This window comes from Asparagus officinalis, chromosome 3, assembly GCF_001876935.1.
Source record: "Asparagus officinalis chromosome 3, Aspof.V1, whole genome shotgun sequence".
Taxonomy (NCBI): Eukaryota; Viridiplantae; Streptophyta; class Magnoliopsida; order Asparagales; family Asparagaceae; genus Asparagus; species Asparagus officinalis.
In genome coordinates this window covers 35858644-35882994 of record NC_033796.1, presented here as the reverse complement: position 1 = coordinate 35882994, position 24351 = coordinate 35858644, and the positions used below count along the sequence as shown (strand labels likewise).

At 37.9% G+C, this 24351-nt stretch overlaps 2 protein-coding genes and 1 long non-coding RNA gene across 3 annotated transcripts; 1 reads left to right on the top strand and 2 right to left on the bottom strand.

Moving 5' to 3' along the window:
• LOC109832217 (neo-calmodulin-like) lies at positions 7708-8493 on the bottom strand. The gene is made up of 2 exons (XM_020399648.1): positions 8217-8493; positions 7708-8121 (listed from the first exon to the last, which is right to left on the bottom strand). The coding sequence occupies exons 1-2, from the start codon at positions 8434-8436 to the stop codon at positions 7784-7786; spliced, it is 558 nt and encodes a 185-aa protein (XP_020255237.1). The 5' UTR covers positions 8437-8493; the 3' UTR covers positions 7708-7783.
• Positions 15105-15497, top strand: LOC109832216. The gene is made up of 2 exons (XR_002244662.1): positions 15105-15135; positions 15223-15497. It is a non-coding gene; the product is annotated as an uncharacterized LOC109832216 (long non-coding RNA).
• LOC109832215 lies at positions 18604-20891 on the bottom strand. The gene is made up of 4 exons (XM_020399647.1): positions 20769-20891; positions 19428-20045; positions 19051-19331; positions 18604-18946 (listed from the first exon to the last, which is right to left on the bottom strand). Exons 1-4 carry the CDS (start codon positions 20876-20878, stop codon positions 18612-18614), a joined length of 1344 nt encoding a protein of 447 aa, XP_020255236.1. The 5' UTR covers positions 20879-20891; the 3' UTR covers positions 18604-18611.

The following is a 24351-nucleotide window of genomic DNA, read 5'->3' as shown; positions in this document are numbered from 1 at the left end:
CCACTCCATACTTCTTCAGGTAATTTGTGCTCCAAAGGCACTGATGGTCCCCGGTTGATCAAGTAGGCAGCTGTGTTGACTGCTTCTGCCCAGAATTGCTTTGGAAAACCTGCTTGTAACCGCATACTTCTGGCTCTCTCAGTCAATGTTCTGTTCATGCGCTCTGCTACGCCATTCTGCTGGGGTGTACCTGGCACTGTCCTCTCTAATCTAATGCCGCTGTCATAACAAAACTTCTTGAACTCTGAGTCTTCATACTCGCCTCCGTTGTCAGAACGAAGCTTCTTGATCTTCAAACCGGTCTCGTTCTCAACCATAGCCTTCCATCTCTTGAAGACTTCAAACACTTCTGATTTGTGTTTCATGAAATAGACCCAAGTCTTCCTCGAGTGATCATCTATGAAGGTCACAAAGTATAACCTTCCGCCGGTGGATGGTACTGATGCTGGACCCCACACGTCTGTGTGAACTAACTCAAGCTTCTCTTCTTTAGGAGTTCTGCCAACCCTTTTGAAGCTTATTCTCTTTTGTTTCCCAAGAATGCAGCTTTCACATAAATCAATATCAGCCAATCTCAAACCTGGTAACTTCCCATTCGATTGCATAACCTTTAGGCCTTTGCTACTCATGTGACCTAGCCTCTGGTGCCACAAATTTGGGTCTTCATTACTTTCAGCCACTGCAATGGAACCTCGTGCATCTATCGTCATGTAGAGAGAACCTGTCTACGTACCACGGGCAACAACCATGGACCCCTTTATAACCTTCCACGTATCACATGCGAAGGTTGTTACATATCCCTCTTTCACCAATTGTCCTATGGAAATCAAATTTTTCCTCAAGCTATGAACATGTCTCACATCGCTCAGCTTCCATATAGACCCATTGAGCTTGATCTGCACGACTCCTTTGCCAACGATATCACAAGGCTGATCATCACCAAGATAGACTTTTCCTAGGTTTCCTAAAACGTAGTTCTCAAATAAATCTCTATTTGAGGTAGCATGAAACGAAGCTCCTGAATCCAACACCCACGATTCAGTCTTGCTTTCCAACGAACAGAACAGGGCATCATCTGATTCTCCTGAGGCCACGTTCGATTCAGTTTTGTTCTCCTTGTCCTTCTTGGGTTCTCGGCACTGATTTTCATAGTGGCCAAACTTGCCACAATTCCAGCAATCGATCTCCTTCTTACCCTTGCGGTTCCTAGACTTTGACCTTCCGTTCCTCGAGTTAGGTCTTCCACGGCTATTTCCTCTGTTTCTGTTTCTTCCTCTGCTCTCAAGATTCAACGCCGACCCTGAATTAGAAATCACTTCCTCTTACCTTATAATCTCCTCAGTCATAATCATGTCCACCACCTCTGAAAACTTCAGTTTTGATTTGCCACATGATCCGCTAATCGAGATAACGGTACCCTTCTAACTGTCGGGTAATTGACCAAGTATCGAGAGGGCTTGGATTTCATCGTCAAACTGAATATTGAGCGAGTTTAATTGATCCGTGATCTCGTTAAACTCGTTCAGGTGTTCCTTGAATTTCTGGCTCTCGGACATCCTCAAATTAAACAGCTTTTTAATGAGATGTACCTTATTCGCCGCAGAGGGCTGCTCATACATACTGGACAACGCCGCCATGAGATCCGCCGTCGTATTCTGATTCTTGATGTTGAACGCTACTGATTTAGACAAGGTCAACCTGATCGCTCCAAGGGCCTTTCGATCCAATAGCTTCCAATCCGCATCTTTCATATCCGTCGGCTTCTCTCCCAATGGTAGGTATAAATCCTTCTGATAGAGGTAGTCCTCCATCTGCATCTTCCAGAACCCGAAGTTTGTTCCATCAAACTTCTCAATCTTGGATGTTTCCTTCTCAGATCCCATTGTCTCTGACCTCAAATCGCTCGCGCCGAACCTGGTCGCTCTGATACCACTTGTTGGGGATGCACAACCCCCCTGATGCGATTTGGAAATAGAAAATTCGAATCTGGGCCAAAACCCGACTCCGGTCGACCGCTGCACCACATCCGGTCGACCGCGATGCTGTTCGAAATCTGCCTGGCTCTCTGGACTTTTGGCGGTCGACCGCAGCGCCATGCTCGGTCGACCGCGACGAAGTCAAAAGTCTGGGTTGCTCTCTGGACTTTGAGCGGTCGACCGCTGCGCCACCTTCGGTCGACCGCGACGAAGGCTGAAAAACTGGGTAGCTCTCTGGACTTTGAGCGGTCGACCGTAGCGCCATGCTCGGTCGACCGCGAGCTGCTCCTCACCCTAGTGCCTGCCTGTGCACGTCGTCGGTCGACCGCCGCGCCATGGGCGGTCGACCGCAAAGCTGTAAAAGCTCTCCTTCGTCGTTTTGCTTGAACTTCGCCATCGTCGATCCTGTTCATCCTGTTCCAACTTTGTTCCTCTTCATTCTGAAGTGTAAGGCATGCCTGATAGTTAGGCTTCACATATCCTAACACTAATTAACTAGATAGCTTATAAAAGGTTCGATTGGATGGGCGGGAGATGGCGTAATCATTTGTGAAATTCTTTATTCAGCGCATTATCAAACTCGTCAGTATTAATATCGTACTACAAATCAATGTTTAAAAGTGCTATCTTGAAACTCGCTTTAAATTTTTTTGAAGGTTAAATGTTTTAAAACTCAAGAGCAACGTCATTTATCTCTTTATCTCTTGAAGCTTGCGCCTCACCGTTTAAAGCATAACTAAGTTGTGCACTTCTCGCTTCAAGAAATCGCTTCTTTTTTGAAGCTCACACTTTAGACAAGATAGAATGACATAAAAAGATTTTTGATTAACACTAAAGTGCCTACATTTATCTTCAATATGACCATATATGAGACATACATGTCATGCATGTAGCTTAGTTTATTATGGTTTGCGTCTATGCGTTACATAATTAATTCTTATTTATTGATCGAAACATGAATGTATCTATTTGTAAATTATTATACCACTACATATTATATAACCATAATTTTGTATAGATTTTAAAATTAGAATGCCTAAATTCATGAAGGATACTGTTACAGGGTTCTCTGTCCACAGTTAACACTATGATAAAGCTGGCACAATTCTGATATCGGATCCTTCCACTCGAACAGGACTATGATTTCCTTTAATCTACGACAAATGGTCCCCAAAAAATGACTGAAATGGCATCACGATGAGAGTTTATCTTCTAGGAGAATGAATTTATTTGTACTGCATCACGTGTCAGGTATTAGTGACCAGGACTTTTTTGTTCACCAACCAAGCACAAATGTACACTTTATAGGAGCTATTGAGGCTCCCTAGCTATTAATCTTGCAAACAAGCAACTCCTCAGGATCCACTGGAATATTAAAAGAAATAGAAATATTCATATTTGGGAATATTCCACACTGTCTCGATTTATAAAGTCAGTAGCAAGCTCGTCTCTAGTTTTCATTAAAGTAATAATGTCCCTTATCAACCAAACATATATGAATTCGATAAGGAAAATAGATCCACATACATATCGAATATGAGTAGGAACTGATAAAACTCCAAATGTACAAATACATCATACAAAAGTTTGGTACATACCTAAGAAGTTGAAGTAAATCTCTGGGTCATGTAAATCAATTTCAAAATCTCGTATTTTAAGGCCAAAATAATGGTAAATTAATTGAACGCGAGAGGGGGTTTGCTGATAATTATCAAATTTGAACGAGGTTTTTCTTAATCTTATGTTAATCTCTATGTAGCAATTGAACGGAGAATCACTTTTGCTAACCACATTAAACAATTCTACAAATCTATTCACATATAATGATCTGTTATGCTAAACATAGTGATAATAGCTTATAAATTATAATTTTTTCCTACACAAATAGCTGGACATCACTTGAAATTTATCCTTAAAGGAAAAGAAAAAAGAAAAAAGATCACGACCTGAAACTGTGTCATATATTACAAAATGTTTGTAGATACCTTTTCAGATCTAATCCAAGAATATATATTTTATTAAAAGGACCTACCCACATCTAATTCAGAGTACAGCAAATTGTGGTTTAATTAAGATAACAGCTTAATTAATTCACAAATGAAGACAATGTACGTCCCTACCGTTCAACAACTAACTTGTACCCATGTACCTCTATTCATTAGGAGAATATACTAATATATATATGGGAAAACAGTAATCAATATTAGAATACTAATATACATACTATTGCTCTAACCAACTGTCAAGCATATATTATAAAATAGGTTATTTATGAGTTGCATTAAAATGGTTTTAAGTCAGTGCCATAAACTATTATCAGGGACATTATTTATAACTGCTACAATAATAGTCGAAAGCATATAAGCCTAAATTGTGAACTCTTTTATAAGATTTTGCTTGTTTTAAGCAGAAGATAAGTGTTTAATAATTTAGTACTCAAACCCATGAAGTTCAATCGCATTCAGATGGAAAAATAAATAAATGTGGAAGGGTAAGCAGGTTTGAAACTCTTAAGGTAAAATGAAAGAGAGTTTATTGCCAAAAAAATAAGGGAAAAATATGTCTAGGCCCTCAAAACGAAAACTTCATGTGACGAGGTCCCTTGTATTCTGTCCCATGTGGATAAGCCCCAAATACACACAGTATTTGTGACGAGGCCCCAAAGTATCGGTTTTCAAAAAAAGCCTAGTGGAAGTTACGAACTTGCCCCTTTGATGAGACAGAACTTGGTTACTGCGCCCCTCCCTATTAAAGTACCACCTTTCTCTCTCTCTCTCTCTCTCTCTCTCTCTCTCTCTCTCTCTCTCTCTCCCCCCCACCGCTTAGGAGCCACCAAAACTCTCGAATTTTCAATTTTCTCGTCAGATTTCAATAGTGCTAGGTTTTTCGTCGGAAAAATATCATCCAGGGAAGCATAATCCGTTAACGACTACGAAGTCGTTCATCGCGGCGAACTGAAGGACAAAGACGGTTCATCGGGGGTTGGCAACGCGGAGGAAGTCACTCAAACCCTTATGAAAATGCAAAGACAGACAGTAGAATGACGAGACCGGAAAAGAAGAACGACAAGGGCTGATAGTAGTTGGGGGTTTGGGGCTTTTTTGATGTTTTTGTTTTTAGTTTATTGGTCTGTATGTAAAAATTGTGGGAGATGTTTAGATGGAAAATTGTGAAAAATTTAGGAGGTGTTAAATTGAAGTTGGTTCTAACAATTATTCCTAGGTGCGTAAATTTCTCAGTAAAAAATTATGCTATGTATAATATTATTATATTTAAAAAAGAAGAAATTATTTCCGTGTTAATTAGTTCAAATGGATATCATGTTAGTTCTAATATATGTGTTAGTTCTAGTGGATTTCGTGTTAGCTCTAATGGATATCATGTTAGTTCTAACATACCGTGGGTTAGAACTAACATAAGACCCCAATAGCCTAGAACTAACATGAATTAGAACTAGAACTAACAAGCGGTGAGTTAGAACTAACATGCCGTGGGTTAGAACTAACATAAGAGCCCAAGAGTCTAGAACTAACATGAATTAGAACTAGAATTAACGTGCGGTGAGTTAGAACTAACATGTTGTGTGTTAGAACTAACATAAGAGCCCAAGAGCCTAGAACTAACATGAATTAGAACTAGAACTAACAAGCGGTGAGTTAGAACTAACATGTCGTGAGTTAGAACTAACATAAGAGCCCAAGAGTCTAAAACTAATATGAATTAGAGCTAGAATTAACATGCGGTGGGTTAGAACTAATATGTCGTGGGTTATAACTAACATAAGAGCCCAAGAGCCTAGAACTAACATGAATTAGAACTAGAACTAACAAGCGGTTAGTTAGAACTAACATGTCGTGTGTTAGAACTAACATAAGAGCCCAAGAGCCTAGAACTAACAGGAATTAGAACTAGAACTAACATGCCGTGTGTTAGAACTAACATAAGAGCCCAATAGCCTAGAACTAACAGGAATTAGAACTAGAACTAACTTGCCGTGGGTTAGAACTAACATAAGAGCTCAACAGCCTAGAACTAACATGAATAGAACTAGAACTAACATGCCGTGTGTTAGAACTAACATAAGAGCCCAAGGCCCAATCAAAGACCTTCAAATATATATTGTAGCTGCAAGGGTTTGAACTCCTAACCTCCTATCCAAATTCCCAAGCTTTACCACTAGACCAAGTAGCCTAAAGTATTTATATTAGTTCTACTTAAAGTTAGCTTTAACATGAATTATAACTAAAATAAAATAAGTTAGAACTAACATGAAATAAGTTAGAACTAACATGAAATAAGTTAGAACTAACATGAGTTATTGCTCATGATAGAGTCTAAAAAAGGCGAAAAATTTCCCTCTATTTTTTCCGTCAGATCGCATTAATGAACACGACTTTCCATGTTTTGGGGGACCAGACGTTTGGGAAAAATAAGTGGATGGGAAATTTTGGGTTTTTTTAAATACAATATTTTTTTTGTATTGCTGACGTGGAGAGGCCTTGAAATATTAAATGATACTTTTTGAGGCTGAATCACATGGGCTAAAATACAAGGGGCCTGGTCACATGAAGTCCCTACTTTTGGGGCCTCAACACAATTTTCCCTAAAAATAATCAAGAAGGAATACTTGACTAGATACATACATACTATTCTATAGTGCTTTCCTTTTCTTTCATGTTGAGTAATTAGTTTTAATTTGCATCGACTATACTCATCTAAATTAACATATAAAGCCTAAAGCAAAAACTGCTCGTCTATAATATTCTAATCTTAGAAATTCTGTTCTTTTCTTTCTCTACGGGGAAAAAAGAAAAAGAAAATTGTAGAAATATCTCTAAATTACAACAATTAATTTCCACTAATTCCCTATCCAAGTCACTTTCTTAGCTGTCTCTATCTCCAAATGTAAAATCACTTTCCCTCTCGAGATACTCCTCTATCACTGCCTTCATAAATATCTAGAAGAATCATAAATGATATTCACAAGAAAGAAGATTTCATTATATTTATTTTTTCTGAAAGAAAGGTAAATGTATATATAGCAGGGGTTTTTCTATAGAGTGCCCATGGGCACTCTATAAGAGAGGAGAGAGATAGAGAGAAGTGAATTGCCCATAAAATTTTATGGGCAATTCACTTCTCTCTATCTCTCCTCTCTTATAGAGTGTTCATGGACACTCCATAGAAAAACCCTATATAACAGATCGATTTCAATTAAATTGCGCGCCGAGCATTACTCCTTATATATAAGAGTTAGCTATAGTGTCCCCTTAAATGGTGACAAATGCTAAACCACGAGTTACAAATGATAGTAAAACCCACTTGCTAAATTAGGTTTCAACAAAACTCTAAAGTAAATATCAACTTTATGGTGAATTCTGTAATTAAACTATAATGAACTAAATTGAACTTTTTACTTAGCTTAATCTAAATGATCTCCAAGAATCCTTATAAGGGGGGAAACCCAAATATATCAGATTAATTAATATCTCGGAAATTTTTTTAGTAACCAGGATAAGTTGTCTAGAGAATTTATTAATTATGAAAGAAACGGATGTATGATATACGCGAATGGAGGAGAGGAATGAGAAGAAGTACATTAGGAAGTAAGAAAAAAGATTAGGGTTGAACTAAAATGAACTCTTTTACTTAGCTTAATCTAAATGATCTCCAACAATCCATAAGGGGGGAAAACCCAAATATGTCAGATTAATTAATGAATATACACCAGTTTTATAACCAAATAAAGTTTGCGTACACAAAGAGGTCAATAATAATCCTAGCAACCTCTAAAGCACCAAACTTACTCAAAATTTAGAAGAACACATCATGATCCTGAACTCAAAGAAACTTATGCATCCATCCCCATCACAATCAAACGCCTCAATCATCCTCTGGCACTGCTTCATCGTCGCCTCCTCACCGAAGTTTATCAGCGTCATCTGCAGCTCCTCGGCCGATATCAGCCCATCGCTGTCGAGGTCAAACACCGAAAACGCCTGCTCCAGTTCAACGGCCACGGTTGCGAGATCAAGCGTGGCAGGATAGTAGTTCAAGAACTCGTTCGAATCTATAAGCCCATCTTTATCCACGTCCATCTCGTTCATGATGATCTCCAGCTCTTCGTCTGAGGTTGGAGATTGGCCTGTTATAATAAGAAAAGAAATTAATCCCCTGTTATTCACCGGCCAGAATAGGAATTTTTTTTTTAATAATAAACACTGTATTAATTTAACGGACCGAGCCTTCGAAGGGCTGACTCAAGCTCTTGAGAGGTGATCTTGCCGTCGCCATCAGTGTCGAACTTGTCGAAGACACGCTTGAGGTCGGAGATGCCGAGGATGGCCCTTTCAGGTGAAGAGGAGCGTGGTACGATTAAGGGAGTGCTTGAGGCTTTCTTGGGCTTTTTGATGCTGTTATTCCTGTATTTGAGGGGGAGAAAGGCTTTGAAGAAATCCATTGGTGAGTACAATCATGGGATATTTAGAGAGAGAGAGAGAGAGAGAGAGAGAGAGAGAGGAGATCCTAAGATGGGAGTTTTGTGAGTGGGTATAAGAAATGAGAGGACAAATTAGTAAGGGGAGTTGACAATTAATTGTGATATTTGATGTTTTTGTACCAGTCGTACCCCAATTAATGAGGAGTCGATGCTCTTGTTTGTTTTATTGTTTAACGTTTTGGTGGCGTGAGGAACGGCAGAAAACAAGGTAGGGTGAGCGCATACATAACACATAATTATGTAGGTCCGGTGGATTGTAAAGAGCTAAAGATCGTTCGAGTCAAGAATAAAGCTTTTGATAAACTCTATTCACTGAATATATGAAGGGCGATTCAGTGCACGAGTTCTTGTGGGTAGCAAAAAATGAGAATTTTGCCATGATATTGTGGGTATACACTAAATGATAGGATAAAAAATAAGTGTATCCGCAGAGGTTGCTCCTATTGAGTATAAATGAGATAGAATTGACTAAGATGGTTTGGTCATGTACAACGGAAATGTCTTATTACACCGGTTGATAAAATGATAATATTATAGTTAATGAGACTAGTAGACCTAAAAGAACTTGGTTAATTAAGAAAGATATGATAATGTTTAACTTAATAGAAGAGATGTCAAATTATAGAGCGAAATGAAAGAATAGAATTTATGTAGCCGACCCTAAACATTTGGGATAAAGGCTTCAGTGATGTCTTTGTTGTTGTTCAGTGCACGAGTTCTAAATATTTTGGACTACGAGGAGGATCAGAAGTATGGGGACTGCGGTGCATGGAGATATCAGATGTGTACAACCTTACCACTGCATAAAGAAATGTTGTTTCCGACTTTTGAATCCATGACTTCCAAGTCACAATTAGGGCTGTCCAAAAAGCCCGCCGGCCCGGACGCGCCTGGAGGCCTGTTCTTGTCGGCCTGGGTTAGCCGAAACCCGGTGCCAGACTGCGGTCCGGGTCCGGGCGCTCGATGGACCGCCGGGCCTGGGCCCGGCCTCGGCTGGAAAGTAACTTTTTTTTTATTTTATTTTAAATTTTTTTATATGTGTAATAATTGATTATATAAATATGTATAATATATGTTTAATATATATATATATATTATATATATATATTATATATATATATATATTATATATATAATATATATATATATTGATAATATATATAGTGCTACTCTCTCTATATAAGTATATATATGTATAAATGTATACTCTCTCTTATATATGTATAACTCTCTCTTTATATAAGATTATATATGTATAAGTATATCTCTTGTATATAATGTATGAGTATACTCTCTTTATATGTTAATATATGTAAATATAATAAATAAATAATAAATAAATATATATTATATATTATATATATTATTATATTATATATATATATATATATATATATATATATATATATATATGTTTATGTATAATACACTTTGTTTATGTAATTTCTATAAGTATTTACAATTTATTTATGTATAATATATTTATATGTGTGTGTGTGTGTATACATATACATATATTGAATTACATGAATGTTTTGGGCTACTTAGTCTAGTGGTAAAATTTAGGAATTTGGAGAGGAGATTAGTGGTTCAAATCCTAGCCATAACATATATATTTATATGTCTTCGATTGGACCTTAGGCTCTTTGAATTCTATAATTATTTTTAATTTTGTTTGTTTCTATATATTCTATAATTATTTTATATCATTTTAATTTGGGAAAAATGTGTCCAGGCCCCAAAAGTGGGAACTTCGTGTGACTAGCCCCCCTGTATTTTGCCCCATGTGGAATAGCCCCAAATACGCATAGTATTTGCGATGAGGCCCTGAATTGACTCTTTTCAGAAAAAGCCCAGCGGAAGTTACTATCTTGCCCTCTGATGGGACTGAGCTGGGTTAATGTGCCCCTCACCTTTACAAGTACTCTCCCTCTCTTTCTCTCTCTTCCACCTAGCACCGTCATCAAGAACTGTTCATCTTCCTAATTTCTGTACGAATTTCAACGTTTCTAGGGTTTTCGCCGAAAAAATATCGTCGTCTACGGAAAAATCCAGTAACGACTACGAGGTCGGGCACCGAGCCGAGTTGGAAGGAAAAGGCGCTTCATCTGCGGGTGGCAGCACGGAGGAAGCTACGGAAGCTACGAAAACCCTAATCGAAATGCAAAAGGAGGCATTACAATGGCGAGACCAGAAAAGGAGGACGACAATGGCTGGTCGTACCAACAAACCCCCCTCAAAAAAACAGTAAGTGTTATGTTATACTGCGAACAGACAATGCAGATTAACCCAATATTGTTAGTTCTAGGCTTATGTTATACTGCGAAGAGACAATGCAGATTAACCCAATATTATTAGTTCTAGGCTTTGTCCAATGTTAGTTCTAAATTTATACCAATGTTAGATCTAGTTTAAGTCCAATGTTAGTTCTAATATGAGTCCAATGTTAGTTCTATAATATTACGTGTTAGCTCTATTTTGTTCCCGTTAGTGCTAGGTCTAATATTGTTTCATATGTCTTATTGAACTTACAAATTCGAAAATTTTTTGCAGGGAAAAAATTGCTCTAACAGGCTCAGCAGAAACACTAAGGTTAACGGCCAATATCGGGGCTTATTGGGCATTTATGAAGCGCCTTGCCCCGAAGATCCGTCAGTGGCATAAGGATGCATACTGCGGTTCTATATTTTAGCACTACATTTTGTTTAGGGCTCCTGCGCCTGATCGGCCCACCCTTGAGCTGCTGCTGAGCTTTTTCGATAGAGATAATAACACCTTTTGTATACCTGATTCAAAAAGTGGGGGTATGAAAAATGTTAGTTTTGATTTGCAATGGGTCCACAACCATACTTATTTCCCAATTTATGGGGAGGACATAAGGAACAATAGGGACTCAAGAAGCAGAATATGGCTGGAATACTTCGCTAAGCTTTTCATTTCTGAAGAGGGTAAGAAGTTAAAAAAATCAGAAACCAGCCAACGTAAACATCTTGAAGGGCTACTTGAACGGCTTGTTGAATCTACCAAAAAGCGGGATATCGAGGATTTTGCTCTGCTACAAATTTTGTACCAATGCTCTATGATATGGAGTCCCATAGCAGGGGAAGGTATCCCTAGACCCTTACTCAGATACCTGGATAGCATTCAGAGGGTCAATTCTGTTGCATGGGCCCCGTTCTTTTATAATGAAATTATCAGGGGCATTGGAGTTGCTTTGGAGGGAAAGAAGAAGCAAAAGGTCGCATATGTCCCAGGTTGCATGACACTATTGTGTGTAAGTTCCATATTTTACTGATCTTGTTTCATTCTAATTCGTACCTATGCATTGTTAGTTCTAACTTATTCTATGTTAGTTCTATTCTGTAGCGTGTTAGTTCTAATCTGCACAGTATTAGTTCCGTTCTGTAGAGTGTTAGTTCTAATTTGCAGATTAGAACTCACACGCTACAGACATATTAGAACTAACACGCTGCAGAATAGAACTAACACTCTACAGAATAGAACTAACACTGTGCAGATTAGAATTAACACCCTACAGAATAGAACTAACACTGTGCAGAATAGAACTAACACTCTACAGAATAGAACTAACACAGTGTTAGTTCTATTCTGTAGAGTGTTAGTTCTAATCTGCACAGTGTTAGTTCTATTATGTAGAGTGTTAGTTCTAATCTGCTCAGTGTTAGTTCTATTCTGTAGAGTGTTAGTTCTATTCTGCAGCGTGTTAGTTCTGTTCTGTTCTGTTCTAATTTACACCATGTTAGTTCTAGATGCAGCCATATTTTATTCTCTTTAGTCTAGTCTAGTATTAAATGTTAATGGTAAATATATTATTTGGTACAGCTTTGGTACTACGAGATGACAGGCATAAAGAAATATGCCCTCTTAGACACCTCCAGACCTCCAATGACAAATTGGGCATCAGGGGAGGAGAGAATCGCATCTATGAGGATGCCGACAATTATTTCAAAGGCTAAGTCAGCGTCAATAACATTTGTCCATAGGCCTATTGCGGAGGTCGCTTCTCCTGGTCATGTTCATTCACTTCCCGCTGAACAGAGGGATGAAGTTCTTCAGCAAAAGCATCAGGCAAAGAGGAAGGCTTTCCAGGAAAAAAACTACTAAGAACTTCTCAATAGGTTACGTAAGTATCCTGTTATGTTAAGTCGTACTCATTTCACACTAACTGCAAAGAATATCCTAATTATGTTTAATCCTACTTAAAATTATAATCTTGTATCAATAACAGATCATGGCAAAGCATATTGACGTTGCTTTTGACGATGAAGAGGAGATCAATGTTCTTCCCATTGAGCAGCAACTCACATTTTGGAGAAATTCTGCTAAATTTCTCAAGCGACTTCTTGATGCTACAAAGCAGACCAAGAGCAAATATTGTAAAGAATTCATGATTGAGATCAACAGGCTTAACAGGATAATTGAAAAATGTGGAAGACATGATGAGGTTATAGACCCGGTGCTGCTTAAGTCAAATATCAAACAGAAAATTGCAAATGAAATTAGGAAGAAGCGACGGCCATCTCAAGAGGAACAGAAGTCCAAATCAAGCAGTGTATATAAGGAAGAGCCCACCATGCAAGAACATGTACATAAGATTGTTGAAGAGGATGTGATGCATCCTGCTGACGATGAGGCAAGTGAAGAGGAGCCTGTTACTTCTCCAGGGGAGGGGGTATATAGTAAGGTTGACCAGACTGTAGATACTAAGGTTGAGGATAGTGTAAATAAGGAAGAGGAGCATATGGAAGATATTGTAGATAATGAAGAGGAGCGTATGGTAGATAAGGAAGAGGAGCATATGGAAGATATTGTAGATAAGGAAGAGGAGCATATGGTAGATAAGGAAGAGGAGCATATGGAAGATATTGTAGATAAGGAAGATGAGCATATGGTAGATAAGGAAGAGGAGCATATGGAAGATATTGTAGATAAGGAAGAGGAGCGTATGGTAGATAAGGAAGAGGAGCATATGGAAAATAAAAATTTTATTATAGATAACAAAGGTTTTGATAAGGATACTGTTGATGGTGTAGATAAGGAGGAAGATATTGTAGATAAAGAGAAGGAGAATGTAGATAAGTTGGAAGCACAGGAGGAAGAGGATCTTGTGAATATTAAACATGATGTGGACAAACTTGTAGATGTTCTAACGAGCAATGTGAAAGCAAAGCGTAGACCAAAGGCAAAAAGGGTAAGCAAGAGATCTAAATTCAAGAGGACACCATATACTGAAGTACTTGAAAGTCCTGAATCAAAAGTAAAACTAGCTGAAAAAGTTACTCATTTTTACCCCAGTAATCAAATCCCCACTTTTGATGCGTTGAGTTCGAAGCCAATGACAGATGAAGAGGAAGCTCTATTGGGAGAGCTGAATAATGAGCTTCCAGACCCTACATTGTTTAACTTACGCATAATAGATAGCACAGGTGCTTTTGTACATAATTTAAAGATAACATCTCCCGTAGCAGAAAGACTCGACAAAGCTCAAATTGAGAGCCTAACCAAATTTTGTTCTCAGAAGATTCACAAGTAAGTTTCAGTTAAATTTTATTCTCAGAAGATTCACAGGTAAGTTTCAGTTGACTATTTATATGCTAATTCTCCACATATTAGTTCTAATTCATGTTACTTCTAATTTATACCAGGAGATATAATGTTATAGTAACAACCAACAACAGTATTAATAGGGAAGAGTTGTTATATGTACTTCGTGGTGGCCGCATTGACGACAAGGTTAACATATACTTCCTTAATAATTAGTATAATATTGTTTAAACTGAATTTTAATGTTTCATAACAATAACAGGTGGAAGAAGCAGTTTTGGACACGATTAACCAGGAGGCATACAGCAAAGGATATGGAGTCGTATCGGTGTTCTTTCTTGTAAGAACATGCTATTCCTAATTTCACCACGTTAGTTTTGATTGAAATTCATGTTAGATCTTGTGTAATCCATGCTAGTTATACCATGAGTCACGTTAGTTCTAGTTAGCATCAATTTAGACCTACCATAAGTCATGTTAGGTCCGTTCTGTAGAGTGTTAGTTCTAATCTGCCCAGTGTTAGTTCTATTCTGTAGAGTGTTAGTTCTATTCTGCTCAGTGTTAGTTCTATTCTGCACAGTGTTAGTTCTAATCTACACAGTGTTAGTTCTATCCTGTAGAGTGTTAGTTCTATTCTGTAGAGTGTTAGTTCTATTCTGTAGAGTGTTAATTCTATTCTGTAGCGTGTTAGTTCTATTCTGCAGCGTGTTAGTTCTAATTAATACGGTGTTAGTTAGCCTTCGCATCTCATGTTTGTTTTAATTTCAACTCAAACATGATGTGTTTACAACACTCACTCTATAGCTTGGAGGCAAACAATTACGAGCTATATTTGTCATTCATTGAGAAATATACCGCATTCCTTATGGAGCATCTCTTAATCCCTTTGGTCAGGCACGATCATTGACATCTTGTAGAAGTTGATCTTAAAGATAAAGTCGTCAAGCATTACAGCTCCGCTGGGCACGAAGCTTGGATGGAGCCTGTTAATAAAATCATAAACTTCTTTGATACCCATCATGCTGATTTTATTGAAGATAATGTGCACAAAATATTTAGATATTAAGCCATCAAATGCGAGCAACAAAGAGGACGGTTAGTTTCGATGTCTATATTGTGTTAATTTGTGTTATAGTATTAGAACGGAACGAAAATGTCTAATGAACTCATTCTATGTTGCAGCTTTGACTGTGGTGTGTTCGTCTACCTCTTTGTAAAATCCATAATTGAAGGACGATCAACATTGCTGGTTAATCCTCCGAACGATATCCCTGAAGCTATGCGAGCAAGACTTGCCGCACAATTATTACTGGCTGGTTTTGAACAAAGACATAAAGAAGAAACAGTGTACAGTGATGAATGATATGTTCATACAAATACAATAATGTATGTATATTTAAGTAATTGAAAATGATTGTTATCAGATGTATTGTTCTATCTGTACCATGTTCGTTCTAGTGATGCTCGTTAGTTCTAACTCATACAACGTTAGTTCTATTCTGTACCATGCTCGTTAGTTCTATCTCATAGCCAGTTCTAAAATTTTAATTATTTAAGTTATCTTCAGACCTCCAGCTGCTCACTTCTTTAGAAGCGACGGTTCCATCACACTAACATATCACATCATATATTCGCGTGTTCCCAAGTCAGTTAAATAAATAAATTAATTTAAATACCTAATACGAACTTCCATCGATTGTACGGTCACCACCTTTCTTTCTTCTACTGGTCCCAGCGTAGGCGCCTCTGCAAACCCCTCCCCCTGCTAAAAACCACAACCCAGCGTCATCTATTTTCATCGTATACCCTCACAAATGGCTGGGGATCCTTCTTGTGTACACTGCCATGGGACAGGACACAGCACTCGAGATTGTCATCATGGAATTACCGCAAGTGCCCCTCCGAGGATGCTTACCGTCCCGGCCAACACCTCCAGCACCATACGATATCTTTCTTCTTACGCCATCTTCAATCTTGATAGAGGCCGTCCATCGGTGCAGGAGCTCCGAGAAATGCTGGCCTACCGCTTCAATCTTAGGTCATGGCCCCATCAAATCAAGGAGGCGGCAGGGAACAGCTTCATGGTACAGTTTCCATCCGATGAAGTTCTTGCCCAAGCTATTGATCTCGGTTTGATAGATATGGGCACATTTAAGGGCAGATTTCGCCGTTGGAAAGAGGATCTGAGGCTAACAACGTTGCCTCAACCCTTTCTAGTATGGATTCGCCTATTCAATCTCCCATACCACCTCTGGAATTTTGAATTTCTTCAATCTCTGCTCATTGGTATCGGTGAATGTGTAATGTGCTCCAGGGACGTCATAACACATTCTAACTTCAAAGACTGTAGAGTTCTACTCAAGGTTAGGGATTTATCTGAAATCCCTAAGAGGCTTGGGTTCCGTTACATCTCACCGGTGGACGGTAACGCCAGGGAAGGATACGCCATCACGCAGGTCCAATGCGGGGGGAATTTGGAGAAGGCTCAGGTATCCACACGACTCAACTTAGGGCCCTAGTGTGCGCAGCCCTTTAGGACCGACCCCGAGTTAATTGAGGTTAGTTGGGGTGGCGTCCACATGACGGTAGAGAGAGACCAATGGCAGCTGTTTCTCCGTAACCAAGGGGTCGGGGGTGCCAATTCTCCAAGGGCTCTCCCTACCGGCAATGTTCCTCTCCCTTTAAACCCCGTCGTCTCCCACAGTGGCTCAGCGGGATCCAGTTCTCCTTCCTCAAAGCGCAGTAAGCCAGGACCTTCGAAAAGGAAGGCGAGTGACAGCGAAAAGGGTTTATTAGACCCAAACCCATCCAGCGAGGGCAGCAACAAATGAAGACCTGGAATCATTGCGTGTTTTTTCTTGTTAAATTTTGCTTATCCACCAAACAGTTTGTTACAAATGTTGTGTTACTTCCAATCTGCACCCTTTTAGTTATATATTTTAACATGTTAGATCTATTCTGTAGAGTGTTAGTTCTAATCTGCACAGTGTTAGTTCTATTCTGTAGAGTGTTAGTTCTAATCTGCATAGTGTTAGTTCTAATCTGTAGAGTGTTAGTTCTAATCTGCAGTAGCGTGTGATGGCTTGTTAGTTCTATTTTATTACACGTTATATCTAATTTATACCACGTTATATCTAATTTGTGTTAGTTTTATTTTATACCAAGTTATAAACCTAATTTATACCACGTTATATCTCATTTATACCACGTTAGATCTAATTTACTAATTTATACCAAGTTAGTTCTATTTTATATCACGTTATAAACCTAATTTATACCACGTTATATCTAATTTATACCACGTTAGCTCTAATTTATACCAAGATAGTTCTATTTTTTACAACGTTATAAACCTAATTTATACCAAGTTAGTTCTATTTTATACAATGTTAGATCTAATTTATACAAAGTTAGTTCTATTTTATACCAAGTTTGTTCTCATTTTATACCAAGTTAGTTCTAATTTATACCAAGTTGGTTCTAATTTATACCAAGTTATTTCTGTTCTGTAGAGTGTTAGTTCTAATCTGCATAGTGTTAGTTCTATTCTGTAGAGTGTTAGTTCTAATCTGCACAGTGTTAGTTCTGTTCTGTAGAGTGTTAGTTCTAATCTGCACAGTGTTAGTTCTATTCTGTAGAGTGTTAGTTCTATTCTGCACAGTGTTCGTTCTAATCTGTAGCTTGTGATGGCTTGTTAGTTCTATTTTATTACACGTTATATCTAATTTATACCACGTTATATATCTAATTTATGTTAGTTCTATTTTATGCCAAGTTATAAACCTAATTTATACCACGTTATATCTCATTTTATACCAAGTTATTTCTAATTTATACCAAGTTAGTTCTATTTTATACCACGTTATAAACCTAATTTATACCACGTTATAAACCTAATTTATACCACGTTATAAACCTAATTTATACCACGTTAGATCTAATTTATACCAAGTTAGATCTATTTTTTACTACGTTATAAACCTAATTTATACCACGTTAGATCTAATTTATACCACGTTATATCTAATTTGTGTTAGTTCTATTTTATATCACGTTATAAACCTAATTTATACCACGTTATATCTAATTTATACCACGTTAGCTCTAATTTATACCAAGATAGTTCTATTTTTTACAACGTTATAAACCTAATTTATACCAAGTTAGTTCTATTTTATACAATGTTAGATCTAATTTATACAAAGTTAGTTCTATTTTATACCAAGTTTGTTCTCATTTTATACCAAGTTAGTTCTAATTTATACCAAGTTAGTTCTAATTTATACCAAGTTAGTTCTAATTTATACCAAGTTAGTTCTAATTTATACCAAAGCTTTCAGCCATGGTTCGTCGCTCATTCATACGAACCATAATCTGTTTACGTATGTGCTCTACCAGTTGAAGTATCCGTAGTAGCCTAGCCTCATGTATCCATTTGTTGAATGACTCTGCAACATTTGATGTAACGTGACCATATCTAAAACATAATAGGGAATTCGTCAAGCGGCTTATAATAGTCATGTAATCAAATAGCTTATAACTTACCTAACTCCAGGGAAAAACGCATTGGCCTAGTTTTCTGGAGCGTAGTTCATCACAATATTGTAAGCTCTTTCGTCAACCAGTCTAATGTCGTCCATGTAATCGTTCCATTCTGCTCTAGTATATTTGTAACAGGCAGATTGCAATAGATTACCCAAGATCTGAGTATCTTTTGATTTGAATCCCAAATCCTTCAACTTTGTCCTGAAGTTCTCCACTAGATGCAACACACATCGAGAGTGTATAGAATCTGGAAAAAATTCTCTAACTGCTTCTCTGATCCCCTTATCCGCATCTGAAATTATCACTAGCTTGTGTGGAGGGTTGTATGGATCTGGCCTTTCATAGAGAATAGACCACAAACCTACAAAGAGTTGTGGTTACCATACACGAATTAGAGTTAGCAATGAATGAGCTAGAATTATCATAACCTGCAACAGAACTAACATGGCTAGGGATAGAACTAACCTTGTAAGAACCACTTCCAGTTAACATTATTTTCCTGATCGCATATACAATACGCCAATGGAAATATCCCCTGATTTCCATCATATGCTACGGCGCTTAGGAGTATGCCTTTGAATCGATCTTTAAGAAAGGTACCATCCAAAAATAAGAGTGGTCTACAGCCGTATAAAAAACCATTTATGCAGGCGGCGTAGCATATGAATAACCTTGTAAACCTCCCCTCATTTTGTTCAACATGAATATAGCTACCTGGGTTTGTCTTCTTGACCTCTTCTACATACCTAGAAAATTGAAGATTAAGCGTTAGTACCAACATTGAAAAATTAGTATAATCGACCCTAATCCCCTCATTTTGTTATATATCATCTTCTATTTACCATCGTAATTGATCGTAGGACTCATGGGCATCACCATATAATTTCTCTTGTGCTCTTTCTTTACCCCACCAAATCTTACTATAATCGACCCTAATCCCATACGAGCTTAGAAACTCCTTTTGAACGTCAATAGGCCGTATATCCGGTCGAACCTTTAACGTGGGTTGTAATTGGGTAGCAATGAATCGCCTTGAGGCTCTAGATTGACCAGCATTATTGCCATGCTGCCCACAACTGTGATTGTCCACAAACCTTTTGATTTCAAGTCTATTATCATTTTTCGGTGGAGAGGCAAATAACATCCACGGACAATTTTTTGCTGCCTTAAACCGACAAAACACTCGAATACGCTTCGGTTCATTCTTCCCAAACTCGTATTCGAATTTTTTTGCCATGGAGTAGTATAGCAAGGCCAATCTTAACTCCTTCGCACTTTCAAATCGTTGTCCCTCACCGGTTAAAGCTGTGTGCCACCAAGCAGGAATCCTCTCTGATCTGCTAATCATGTCATCAATCGTCATGACATCATCTCCGGAAGGATTGTCATTGGGATTCTTATCTGGAACACTTGTTGTCAACAACGCCGACGGGCCACAGTCTACACTTTTTGATTTCAAACTGCACAAATAATAGAAGTATCAACAGATAATAGCAAAAGCTAAAAAGTAAAAACGACAATTGCTTGCTGTTAGAATCAATTAGAACTAAAAGAACTAACAATATAACTATTAGAGCTAACAGTGCATTGATTAGAACTGACATAATAGCTATTAGAACAAACGATATAGCCATTAAAGGTTAGTTCTAATTTAACGAAGTTATTTCTATTTTATAACAAGCTATTTCAAAATTATAACATGTTAGTTCTATTCTGTAGAGTGTTAGTTCTAATCTGCACAGTGTTAGTTCTATTCTGTAGAGTGTTAGTTCTAATCTGCACAATGTTAGTTCTATTCTGTAGCTTGTTAGTTCTAATAATATGCACAGTGTTAGTTCTAATCTGTAGTGTGTTAGTGTCAGTTCTAACTGATGGCTTGTTAGTTCTATTTTATACCTACATTGTCTAATTTATACCACGTTAATTTATACCACGTTATATCTAATTTATAACAATTAGGACTAACAATATGGGAACTATAGTGGAACCAGCAATAACTCTAGTAGAACTAACAAAATAGCGATTAGAACTGACAAATAAAACATTAGAACTCTAGTATGGAGCATAACAAAGAACTGCTTAATGACAAATAAAACATTAGAACTGAAGTCCAGTTAAACCTAGTATAGAACTAACAAGAAGACGATTAGAACTTAAGTTAATTGATTTTACAGTTAACCTACATGTCTTGTCGGACTTGCTCCTTTTCCTGTTTATTCGAAGAATCATCTCCTTCTTTAAAAGCTTGCACGTGAACCTCTTTCAGTCCAAGATTGTGGCAATGCTCCACCATAGACGTCAGATCACCATCGTTCTCAATGATAAATTTTAAGCTTTCAACTGTTTGATCTTCGTATGCCAAAATTAATGACTCGTATGGAAGATCTAACCTCTCTGCCGCATCAAACTTGAGATCCAAGATGGTGGTTGAAGAATTAATCTTCAAGAATACCGCTTTATACTGCGAAGAGACAATGCAGATGATGTCCTTTTCAGCCATTTTGATCTGAGGAGGAGGAGTAATGGAGAACTAACTAGTTATTGCTCATGATGGAGAGAGTTATGGAGAGAATTTTGGTCTGAGGAGGAGGAGTAATGGAGAACTAACTAGTTAGATGAAGTAAAAAAAGGGGGAAATTTCCCTCCATTTTCCCATCATATCGCATTAATGAGAAGTGACTTCCAGGACTCGTCTGGGGAAGAAAGTGAAGGGCAGTTTCGGTTTTTTTGTAAAATACCATCTGCTTTTAGTATAAAACTGACGTGGAGGGAGCTTAAAACATTAAAGCCCATTTTTTGGGGCTATTCCACATGGGGCAAAGTACAGGGGGGCTAGTCACACGAAGTTCCCACTTTTGGGGCCTGGACACATTTTTCCCTTTTAATTTTTATACTTTTTTATATTTATAAATTACATAATTATAATTAATTAATAATATAATTTTTTATCAAAATTGTGTTTATTTTTTTCTTTGTATTCTTAAAAAGATTTTAAAAAGTAAATAAATTTAAAAAACAAATAAAATTCGGGTCGTGCCTAGCCCGCTTAGGCCCGGCCCGGTCCCAGCCCGGGGCAATCGGGCCCGGTTTTCTGGGCTTGCCCGGATGGACAGCCCTAGTCACAATACAACAACCTTTCTGTCGTGCCAAATCTTCTCCTCAATATATAATGTAGACTCTATATTATTAGATTAATGCTAAACAAGAAGAATAGGAGATTTGATTTATCCATTTGTGTAATGATTGAGAATTGTTATGATATAGTCTTACAATTCCGGTTCAGTAACTTTTGGCTCTATCTAAATAATCTTGTCTCTTAAGCATCCATGATTGGTAGGGGTGTGGAGCTAAGTTATAAACTAGAGTGGGCCTTGAGCAACCCAAAAAAAGACAAAAAAAACCCCAAAAAGAACACAAGGAAAAAAAACAACAACAAAACAAAACAAAACAAACCCAAAAAATAGAAAATGGAAAAATTTAGAAATTTACCTAGAGTATATCATGCGATATGAATGAAATAATCAAACTCTGCAGCAACAGAGGTAATAAAATGATGCCAGGCTCCAGTGCGTCTGTTAATGGGTGTAGCAATTTTGCTTTAGTTAGAATAGGTTAGCAAAGGATGTAACAAAAGCACATGATGTGGGCCCACTATATAGAGTCAAAGGAATAGGATTGTAGGTGCTTTTGATGGATTAATTTTAATAACCCCCTCAACTATAAGTGTTTTCTTAAAAAATCCTTCTCAATTATTTTAATTTGAGAAAATCCTCTTAAGTTTAAACATGCCGTAGACAATTCCCTCAACTTTGAAAGTTCTAAAACCCACAATCAACTATAAGGTGTCTCATAAATCTCTCTGATCTTTCACATTGGTCTCAATAAACTCCCTCGACGTTGGTGTTAGCGCCTATGGCTAAATCTGGAACAAACAACTAAATCTGTTAGAGAGCTGAAATGCTATATTTTAAAACTTTTTTAAGTTTAGCTGATGTGCGTTTATGAAATGCTGTGCTTAAAATAATATTTGGCCTACTCCGATACAAGGATCCCAATGCCAAACTGCTTCCAGGAACAACAGTATAATACACTGGTGTGCACTTACCAAGTACTGTCAAGATCTCCTGGATCTATAAGACCTTTCAGTCAAGGCAAAGATCTACTCGATCTGTTAAACCTTTCGGTTCAGGCAAAAATATCATTGATTTATTAAAACCTTTCGGTTAAGACAAAGATCTTTCGATCTGTAATAACCTTTCGGTTCAGGGCTCTGTTCCTTCGGGCACAGACTAAAGCTTTTACTCTTTCAAACTCTTCAACAGCAACAAAACAGCTTAAACACTTCAATGTGTTTTTCCATATGTATGAGAGCTGCTCCAAGGGGCTCTATTTATAGGCCTCTAAGGTCAGCTCAAGGGTCATTTGACTGTTATAAATTATAATAACAGTTATGATTGTAACAACAAATGACTTAATTGTTGTAATTGTTGCATACAGTTTTAATTGTTGCATGTAGAAACGTCTGAACGCGAGGGTTACGTTTCTACCCAACGCGAGGGTCGCGTCTAGCCTTGTGAACGCGAGGGTCATATTCCCTTACTACGAAGCAGACTGTGAGGCAGCCACATTGGCGGCCAACGTGGCGCCACCTACCCTCGATGCCTCCGTGCGAAGTACAAAGTACGTCTTACAAAGCGCCACTTATAGCGCCTCAGCCTGATTAGCCCAAACCTCGGCCCATGAGCCCATGGCCCACGACCCATGACCCACGACCTACAAACTTAAGAGGGATTAATTGAATAAAAATAAATCCTGGTTTGCCATTGGCAAGCCTCGAACACAGGACCTTTTGAAACACCAAAACTTTAACTTTTTACCACGCCACTAAGGATTTCTGAAAAATACTGTTTGCGTCGAAAGTTGGTTTATTTGTCGAATTCATTACACGTTTATAGATTACAATGAATTTAAAAGAGATAATCTTTTTATAAGACTACTCGCTTACACAAATAAAACAAGAATTATAACTCTCTTCAAACACGCGCACAGGACATTTATCACCCGCTGCTTGCGTGGGATCTTTGCCTGTGCCGAGGACGCATTAGTCCATGGACTACCGCGGATCAGATCCGGTTGATAGAATAAAATTTTAATGCTCTTGATTCATAAAGGAAATAATCACAGAAGTGATAATCTTAACCAAGTGAGATTACAACTCTTCTCAAAATCAAAGCAAAGTCTTGTCTCAAGGAAGGATGAAACGGGCCTCAAATCCTTCGAATAGCTCCCTCTTTATACTAGAGTTCACCAAGATCTGCTAGCCCTCCTCTAAAATTTATGGTTCACTCTTTAATTTGACAGCACCTCGCCTCTAATTTCAGATCCCCCGTGTATAGGGTCCCTAGACTTGTATTTATAGGCTTCGGTTGTAGCGTTTTAGGATAAAAATTGATGATTTGACCTTATCCTTAGTTAACAACCACTTAACCACATTTAGAAATAGTATCAAAACAGTTGGGGAGGCTTTGGAATAAAAGAATCCCGAGAAAACTATCGAAAATGCGTTTCGAGCATTTCTAGGCGTGAGCCACCTTATGGTGGCTCCCACCCTAGGGTGGCTCAGCCTTGGCCGAGCCACCTGGCCTTGGCGGAGTTGTTTTTATAAGACTCGGCTACCAGAGGCTTTTTTGGTTTGGTCTTGTTCCGTCGTTTTGCACATTTCGTCGTTTCGTTGACTCGTACGCTTTATTGACTTTCTTCGTGCAC